The sequence below is a fragment of the Archocentrus centrarchus genome, chromosome 7 (assembly GCF_007364275.1).
Source record: "Archocentrus centrarchus isolate MPI-CPG fArcCen1 chromosome 7, fArcCen1, whole genome shotgun sequence".
Lineage (NCBI taxonomy): Eukaryota > Metazoa > Chordata > Actinopteri > Cichliformes > Cichlidae > Archocentrus > Archocentrus centrarchus.
The window spans coordinates 33087029-33096738 of record NC_044352.1 but is presented as its reverse complement, the minus strand read 5'-3'; the positions used below and the strand labels follow the sequence as shown (position 1 = coordinate 33096738).

The following is a 9710-nucleotide window of genomic DNA, read 5'->3' as shown; positions in this document are numbered from 1 at the left end:
ACTAACCAATAGTGTTACAAGTTTGAATACAATTTTCCACATAAATGTGGAAAATTCCACATAAAATATGTACATGTTTGATGTAATTAACAGGACATGCAGACAGACTTGGTACTAATGAACGTACACTCTTAACCCAGATATTAATTGTAATTAAACGTTTTAGTAATCATTACTTATTCTTTCGTGTTTGGTAAAAATGTTGTCCCATTACTAAATCAAATTAGTTAACTGTACTTTTCTACACAAATATAGAGTGTAATGAACTTGTTAAGCAGAGATTACTAAAGATATTATGTTTTTGAAGTGAAGGGGCGGGGCATATTCAAACTCAGTCCTGCTGCAACATGCACCGTGGCAAGTTCAACGACTCCTGACTGGTAAGTGTGAAGAATAACTATTTTAAATAATTCTAGCTATTTCTTTGCTTAAAAGATAGCTGAGTTCCATGTGCAGATATAACTGAAAATTATAGTTACAGCCTACCGCCACCATTATCGACACTTTGGTAAAGTGAGGGGTTTTGGAATCGAAGTTAAATATCGCGAGTGGAGTGGCGAGCGCGAATGTTAGCATTGGCTTAGTGTTAGCATACTGACGAGTCTCAGTTTATAACGGACAGTTACTTTAGGAGAGATGTACTTTGCTGAAATAAACCTTTATTACACCAAGTTTAAGCCGAGTGTATCCTGTCTCTGAGGGTAATTTTTTTTAATCGAAAAAGCCGCTCCAGTAGTGTCAAGACAGCTAAATGCTATCGTTAGCTTAGCGTTTCACATCGTTCGTAACAGCATGTGCTTGTGTTAACCTAGTCCACGTTTTTTTTCTATACGGTTTCGTATGTACTGAAATGTAATGGTCGGACACAAAGGTTGAAATCTTGTATGACTAAAGAGCTGAAGCTGAGGTTATCGCCAGTTCTTCTTCTCCACCTCTGATCTCCAGACTCTTAAAATACAGAACTGACAACAAGTTAGAAACGTTATTAAACCTGTCAATTGTCTGCAGACAGAAGGGTAAGCCTAACTCATTTGGCAATATTTTAACTCTAATGTGAAATGGGAAAACAAAATTTTCAGGCTGAGAACAGAAATTTCAAAGGGAGACAGTATTTCAAAGTACCATATTTCCTTGATCACTGATGACATGGTTGTGGACAAGTGTGCTAAAATTTTTATTATTTTTTGTTCTTACAGGTCCGTGTGAAGATGCAGTGGAAGTGCAAATACTGTGAGTTTACATCAGAGAAAAGGGGTTACCTCTTAAAACATTACAGGCTAAAACATGGAAGCTACACCAGAACTGTACCATTTCCTTGCTTACACCAAGAGTGTTTATGCACATTTAAGTCCATCAGTGCACTTAGGGTCCACTTATCCAAAATTCACCAGAAAGACCAAGATGCACAACTGTGTGAAACACTGACCTTTCACTGTCAGTCCTGTGATTTTTCTGCTGCTTGCACAGAGGCAGTTTTTATCACTCACTTGCGGAGTACACATTTAAAAGTTAATCACAGAGTCCACTGTCCATATAATGGGTGTAACTTTCATACTACTGTGTACTCCACATTCAATGCACACAGAAGTAAACAGCACAGAACAGGCAATTGGAAGATGTTCAAACCAGAAATAGTGTCTGGTAGTGAAACCAATGAAGTGGCAGAAGAGGAACATGGGCCCCCAAACAACACTGTTGATTTAGAAGGCAGCGAAGAGTCCAGCAATGAAGAGCATCATGATCTTGGGAAACAGTTGGAGCACAACCTAGCTGCTCTTTTTTTAAAGATGCAAACCATCCTCCACATTCCACAAAGTTCTATCGATGAAGTTATACAACAGCTCCTACATTTAAGTGAACTGTCCCAACCACTGCTGCACAATTCAGTCAAGGACATTTTGAAGCTACACACAGATGTAGATGATTCAACTGTGAAACAGGTAGTCAGGGCTGCCTCAGAGAGCAATATCATACTAAAGTATTGTGGCAAGGGTGGCTCCTTATCAACCTCTAAAAGGAGAGCAGCATATGTAAACAAAAACTTTGATGTGGTTATGCCAGTTGAGTACTTTATTGCCAGGGAAAAGAAATCTAGTGCTGTATATGTTCCTATAAATGCCATGTTACAGAAAATGTTGAACAGGGCAGACATTTTAGATAAAGCTCTTCCAGTACAAAAACATGTGCCACATGAGTACAGTACATACAGAGATGGTTTGTACTGTAAAGGAAATGGCCTCCTTAACAGCGAGGAATTCAGAATCGCTGTTGGACTTTACACAGATGATTTTGAAGTGTCCAATCCATTAGGGACATCTAAGAAGAAACATAAAATGAGTGCAGTGTATTGGGTGCTTGCCAATGTGCCATCAAAATATAGGTCCACACTCCAGTCCATTCAACTTGCTCTTTTATGTAAAGCCTCTGATGTAAAAGAATATGGCTATGCTAAATTTCTTCATCCTCTGATCCAGGATCTGGTTTCTTTGGAGCAAGATGGCCTATATGTTGAGAAGTTGGGAGCATGTGTCAAAGGCACAGTGTTGTATGTGGCTGCTGATAACTTGGCTGCTCATTCTTTTGCAGGATTCTTTGAGAGCTTTGGAGTGGACAAGTTCTGCAGGTTCTGCATGGCAACGAGGAGTGAGATCCAAGACAAGGAGGTAAGCTCGGGCTCTTTTGAACCCCGAACTGCAGACATTCACAACAAACAGGTACAGGAGGTACAGCAGGATCCCACTTTGGCAAAACAGTATGGTGTAAAGGGACGATGTGTACTAACTGACAGTCTGGAGCACTTTCATGTTGCTCGTGGCTATCCCCCTGACATCCTACACGACCTTTTTGAAGGGGTTGTTCCTGTTGAGTTATCACTCTGCATTTCAGAACTGATTTCTAAGAAATATTTCACATTAGAAACACTGAACCATGCTATCAAATCTTTTGCATATGCTTTTCATGACAAAACTGACCAGCCTCAGCCTATTGCCCAAGGCTTCTCTACCAAAGGGACCATAGGTGGAAATGGCCATGAGAACTGGGCTCTAATCAGGTTGCTCCCACTTCTCATTGGCCATAAAGTGCCTGAAGGGGACGATGCCTGGAACGTTCTGATGCTCCTTAAAGATATTGTTGAATTGGCTGTAGCAACAAGGCACACTGAAGAGTCTATACATTTCTTTGACTGCAAAGTGTCAGAACACAGAGAACTGTTGCAAACTACATTCCCAAATTTCAAATTGCGTCCAAAACACCACTTCATTGAGCATTATCCTGAGATGATTAAGGCATTTGGCCCACTGTCAGATGTCTGGACAATGCGTTTCGAGGGAAAACATAAATTCTTCAAGCGGGTCATTCGTAATGCACACAACTTCAGACATGTGGCACTTACACTGGCTGTAAAGCATCAGAAAATGATGGCTTACTGTTTGGACACAAGTTCGTTTTTCAAGCCCTCAGTTGAGCTGGACAAAGTTACCACAGCACTGATCACATCTTTCCCCGAGAATGTCCAACAAGTTTTCTGCAAGAGAGTACCCCAGCTTACAAAGGTTCTGGTTGCATCATCAGTCTCTGTAGATGGAATTAGATATTGTGCTGATATGATACTCTCTGTCGGTTCATGTTCAGGCCTCCCAAATTTCAAACAGATCAAGCAGATTGTGGCAATAAACACAGAGATCTTGTTTGTGTGCAATACAATGACGGCATGGTACCATGAACATTTCAGATCATTTGAACTCTGTGGCAGCGCAAATCCCTCTTTGTGTGTGGTGGAACTAAAAGAGCTGAATGATGTTTTCCCTCTGTCAGCATACAGATTTGGAGAAAATTCAGCAGTGACACTCACTCGCTATATTCTGTGTTGAGAAACCACAAGTGTTGTCAGTACTAGCATTGCTCTGGATAGAGTCTAAATGTAAGCCTAATTGGTAATTTTGTATCTTTTTTGATAAGCCATATGTTAAACTGAATATCTATGTCTTTGTGTATATATTTCTAATAAGCTATTTTTTTTATTTCCAAGATGGCAGCACACCAGAAGATGACCTTGAGAGTAATTTTCACAGAGACAGATATAAGAAAGGTTGTTCTGAATACAAGACCTACTACAGTGGAGGATTTGATAGGCAAGCTTAAAGAATCACTGGGACTTAATTTCAACTTCAGTCTCCAGTACCAAGATCCTGAATTCAATTATGAAGTGTGCAATCTGACAGATATCGAAGATCTTCCTGAAAAACCAACAGTCAAGGTCATCCCTCTACTTGAGTTGGTATCTGTCTCAACATCTGAAGAAATTTTGAGTGGCACACCCAGTGTAGCAGATACAGAGATCCTCTCTACATCCTCGCAGGAGCGACAGAAACAGTGGCCAGATTGTTTTGATATCCCAGATTTTTCTGTTGATGTAGCATATAGACTTAGGCAAGCAGATCTTCAGTTTCTTCGTGATGGTACGCACCTGAAAGTAACAAAAGAGCTGAAACATGAGATTCTTGAAAGATTGGCAGAGAGCATGTATAGTTACACAGCATACCCAAATAATGCTCAGTTCGAAAGTGTTGCACAAGCCCTCATAAGCAAGCACCCCTCTCTCCAGGAGCGAGGCTCAACCAGTCGCTGTAGCGGCTGGAAAAATAGTCTAAAATTTAAAATGGCTAATTACAGAACAAAGCGCAGAAGATCAGGGTGCCTTGATGTAGCAGTAAATGCAGGGAAACGAGGAGGGCATTCAACTGAAGGAGAACCAGCCAACAAGAACATCAAGAAGGCAAAGAAAGGCGAGATCAACTTCTTACCCAACTTTCCAGACGGATTTAATCAGGTAGCCCTTGAGGGTGCCCGCAAAGACTTGGTTAATGAAATGCAGAAGAGAACACCAAATGGACAGCTTGTAAAAGAGAAGATGGATCTGACGTTTGCATTGAGAAGAAAAGAGGTGGTGGAGTCAGAACCTGCCGTATGTGAGATGGTGGAACGTTGGCCTGCTCTTTTCACAGAAGATCAGGTTAGTTCATTCATGAATAAAATAATGAGAACTTTTTTTTTTAAATATGTGTCTGTGTTTCTCTTAGGAAACTGCCTTTATAAAACCTAAAAATATTTATCTGTTAGCCATTCCCACTGTCAGCAAAAAAAAAGTAATTTTACCATGCAGGACATGGTAGTTGCTATTTAAAGCTGCCTTTATCTTTTTTTGGTAAGGAATATTGTATATTGAGTTGGTCGTTATTGTGAAATCAACACCCTGATGCAGAACTCTGATTTCAGATTATTCTGAAGAGGTTTATCATCTATTAATTCCCTATTCACGGTACGCTATCCTGCTTATTAAAAGGTTACTTGCCAACAAAAATATATAATTTGACACAAAATATTAATAGTCTGTTTATATGTAGCAATGGTCTGCTACACAAAAGTAACACAATACTACAAACAATCAGGGCAGTAGAAAAGCAACTCCTGTGTTGTGTGCGGTACAAAGTTTTTGTTAAAGAAGTTTGACTAGAATAACTGAAATATCCCCAAATTTAAAGTGTTAAGTGAGTGAGTTGAAGGGGGCTTTGTGTTTTACAGCTGACCATGTCCACACCTGTGCAATTTTTATTGCTGTCCTCACTCTGGTGCTTCCACCTTCAGTTATTAGCTGTAAAGATGTAATATTGGAGCATTTTCTGTATTTTGCAGGTATGCATGGAGTTCAACAGGATTGTTGGCAAGAATCTCAAACAGGAATTCTATGAGAGCATTGATCGGCACAGTCCTCGTCTTATCGAGATTTTTCGATCCAAGAGAGGGAACATTGGCCAAATGTTGACACAGCTTTCCCAACAAACAAAGGTTGGTCCTATTAATCACTTGCATTGTGTGCAACAGCTCATGTAATGACTTGGCTTTAAGTCCAACTGTATTTATTTTCATGCTTCACATAGATTGTTGAAATGATTAAAAGATTTTGAATTTAGGGATGGAAAAACAAGGCTGAGTTTCTGAACTTCACTTAAACTTTCAGAGAACTTCAGTAAAACCTGCTAGTTCTTCTCAGTGTTAAGGGTGTTACTGTCTCAGTGGGTTAATTAACCATGAGCCATGTATTTCTTAAATTTTAGGGAATGTGCCTTCAAAAGTCCTTGATTACCATTAGGGATGCACTGATATTAAAATGTGGGATGATATCGATACCCGATATTAATATTGCTGTTATGGCAGATAACTGATAATGTATACAATATATATATTTCACTACCCTTTCGACACCTTGGAAAAAACAAAACAATCCCACAGCTGACATTGATTCTCTGCTTCAGATGAACTCCTCACAATCTTGCGCTGCATTGCTGTCACATGACCAAACAAATACCACATGACCAACCTCCTCCCCTGCCCGTCCGGAATCAAATGACAAGAAGATGGAAATAGATATGGGTTGTTAATATTGGCCCAGTTTTGTTTATCGGACCAATACTCACATGTTAACAAATGACTAATATTGGCTGATACCGATGTTAATGCCGATATATTGTACATTCGTAATAACGATGCTTAAGAAGATGTGGGGACTTTATATTTTTTGATACAATCAATTGTGCTTAGTTACTTGCTTATTTTTGTCATTTTACTGCCCAAAAGACTGCAGAGCCAACTGATATTCGAACACTGGTGCTCAGAGGACTTCCTGTTATCCTTGGTGACAACCCCACAGACTTCTACAAACCAGCCTTTGTAAGTAATTTTACTTAAAGACTACCTAAAGGAACAATAACAACTCAATCTTGAATTTTCACTCTTATACACGGTTCTCATGGGTCTTTGAAATACTTTAAATTCTTTAATATTTACTTTGCAATAATGTTTTGCAGCTGTGTTGTATGACCTATTTATCCAAAGTCAGTGTATTACTTGAATTAAGTGCCATTTGACACGGCCCCGGTTTGGAGAAGCAGCAGAGGTACTGGTGTAGGAAACTAAGCAATATACTGCTGTGATCAGTGTTTATAACAACATTATTTTAGCCACCTAAAAAATCTAGATCAGTGAAATGTACACTATACACAGAATATTTTCACTGCATTACCTTACTGTCAGTCAGACTTCTGACATAAAATTACTTTTATATAAGTTGTATATAGATTTCTCCTGCCAAACTTCATAGACAAAATCTGTTTACTTTGCTGAACAGAGGAACGGCTCTTCTACTGCTGCCTCAGTCTGTTCGATTGTGTTATTATTTGATTGGTTTGGATTCACTAAAATCACACAGTAGCACACATTTAAGGATCAAGGACATGCTAGACTAACAACTCTTGTGTTCTGTGAGGTAAAATTACTAATTTTTCCTATGGCATTTGGTTGGCATGAAGAGAGTGCTGTAACTTAATTTTCTAGTCAGATAGGTCCGTTGGACAGCAGTTTGAGATGCTGAAAATAGTATGCGTCCACTAAAACTGATATAAATTTTTTGACTTATCTAAAAATACAAGTTGCAGCAGTACATTGCTTATCTACCTACACTGATCCACCTGCTGCTTCTCCAAAGTGGGGAAAGGCTGACCACCATCTACTGTAGGTAAGTATGCTGACCATCTGTAAGCACCTCATGCAACCCACTTTAAAGGGATAGTTTTTTTTTTTTTTTTTTTATATATATATCTTAATTTATATCTTATGCTATGCTGTGTTGGGTTCATGTCAGGATTTGGGCATAGACAGACAGGCGTGGGAAAACAGATGGCAGTTCCAGTGATTGAAGAAAACTTGTGAGCATAGTTTTAAATAATTCAAAGGATAAGGTATTGTTCCACTTAGCACTAGCACATGAAGATGCTGGATAGATGTTCTTTTGTGGAGCTCCAACTCATTCAACATTTACACTAGGAAACTAGGGCTGCATAGCATGATAAAACAGATATGACAGAAATTTCAATTTGATTGTGGAAGTTATTTTTTTTTATCAATTATTGATGTCACTGAAATATCACTGTTGTGCTCTTGTCATTTATAAAGGACTCAGATGATGATGACTCTTTCCGCAACATTGACATTGGGATCCTCCTTGTTGAACCTGAAGGTGCTGTGCCCTCATCCTCCCTGCATCTCAGTCCAGCCTCACTAAAAATTGTCATTGAGGGAGAAGTGGTGATGGACAACATTCAAGACCTGCCAAAAGCTATGTGTCTTCTCTTTGGACTTGCATATGCAATGCATCTCAGTTACCCCATTTCTATGAAGTTCACGTTCCAGTTCATCCAACAGGTATTTCTTGAGCTGGGCCACGTTGAACTAAAACCAAAGTTACAAACATTGAAAAACCAGCTTGCGATGTAACGAAATGTCTTGTGTGTTGTCAGTGAACAGTCAGGGGGTTGAAAATATACTCAATGCAGATGGAGTTGATAAAGTTGCTCTTATCTAATGCAGTTCAGTGCAGCAGTACTGCCACAACTTTTATTTCTTAAGAAAGTTTGTAATGTTCAGCTTACAGTGTTATAAGAGACATCAGTGTCCAGCCACTTGTACTCTAAAAAACAGGATTTAGAAGTGTATGCTCAGGGCTCCATAGTAATATTTAGTTGATACAGTTAAAGGAAAATTCAGCACTTTTCATGTAAACGTCCAGTTTGTGTTGATGGTAAATGTAGTCATTTGAAGCAGTAAATTCAAAATAATGTAATTCTTCCTCAACAGCAACATTACTGCTTATTTTACAGGTTTTTTCAGTCAATAGCAGCACAGGAATTTATTGCTTCAGTTGATTACATTTACTAACAACACAGACTGTACATTTACATAAAACATGCAAAATCTTCCCTTAAACATAGTTGATCTGTTCATTTTCCAAGTTGGAGATTGTGTCCTATTTTAAGGTGTCCAGTTTTTTCAAAAGGATGCAAATATTTTTGTTGAATGCTGCTGCATTTGTATTCCTTCTCTAAACATGTTAGAATTGAGTTCAAGCACATATGCCTATTTTTACTTGCCTTTTGTATGGCAAACTTTTTTTTGAATGGCTACTGTTTTGATACTTTTTTATACTTCTGAAAAACATGACAAACTACAGTTAAAATTGTCTTTTGCGTAAGTATTCTGCAAAAAATAAAATATTGGAATGTTGAAATGTATTTGATTTATTCTCTTTACAATTTAGTGTTACATTCAATACAACTTGAACATAAAAAGGGTAATAGGAAGAGGGTAAGAGGAAATGTTATTAATTATATTAACAAAATATAAATAGCTTTAAATGTTAAATTGCTTATTTGCTTTACAGTTTAGCTTAAAAGTAATTTTCACTCTTAATCCAAATTAGTTGAGTTTACTAGAAAATCGCGTGGAAACTCGTTGCCTTAAACCATTCTAGTTTTTACACAAAGATGAAACTAAACATGTTTAGTTGTGTTAACTTAGAACCTTAGTGCAATGTATCAAACATGTTCAGTAGTATTTACTAAAATTGATTAGCTCACATAAATAGGAAGAAATTTATATGAGGTAATCAATTTTAGTTAAGACTACTAAACATGTTTAGTTGTGTTAACTTAGAACCTTAGTACAATGTATCAAACATGTTTAGTAGTATTTACTAAAATTGATTAGCTCACATAAATGGGAAGAAATTTATATGAGGTAATCAATTTTAGTAAAGACTACTAAACATATTTAGTTTCATCTTTGTGTAAAAACTAGAATGGTTTAAGGCAACGAGT

At 37.9% G+C, this 9710-nt stretch overlaps 1 protein-coding gene across 4 annotated transcripts; it reads left to right on the top strand.

Annotated features, from left to right (window-relative positions):
* The first annotated feature begins 220 nt into the window (after positions 1–220).
* Positions 221–9097, top strand: LOC115783783 (uncharacterized). Of its 4 annotated transcripts, XM_030734782.1 has the most exons (8): positions 723–1016; positions 1197–1230; positions 2587–2663; positions 3817–3922; positions 4031–5014; positions 5695–5847; positions 6637–6729; positions 8011–9097. In XM_030734782.1, the coding sequence occupies exons 5-8, from the start codon at positions 4031–4033 to the stop codon at positions 8329–8331; spliced, it is 1551 nt and encodes a 516-aa protein (XP_030590642.1). In that variant the 5' UTR covers positions 723–1016; positions 1197–1230; positions 2587–2663; positions 3817–3922; the 3' UTR covers positions 8332–9097. The 4 variants fall into 4 exon arrangements, with proteins under 4 accessions (XP_030590639.1, XP_030590641.1, XP_030590642.1 ...); XM_030734779.1 differs by lacking the exons at positions 723–1016; positions 3817–3922 and adding an exon at positions 221–380; XM_030734781.1 differs by lacking the exons at positions 723–1016; positions 3817–3922 and adding an exon at positions 402–701.
* The last annotated feature ends 613 nt before the right edge of the window (positions 9098–9710 follow it).

Excerpts from the sequence above, each read along its gene's own strand:
- LOC115783783 (XM_030734779.1), top strand. The coding sequence starts at position 2,631 with ATGGCAACGAGGAGTGAGATCCAAGACAAGGAG. Across the intron at positions 5,848-6,636 it reads AGCTTTCCCAACAAACAAAG|ACTGCAGAGCCAACTGATAT; the intron begins GTTGGTCCTATT and ends ACTGCCCAAAAG. Across the intron at positions 6,730-8,010 it reads ACTTCTACAAACCAGCCTTT|GACTCAGATGATGATGACTC; the intron begins GTAAGTAATTTT and ends TCATTTATAAAG.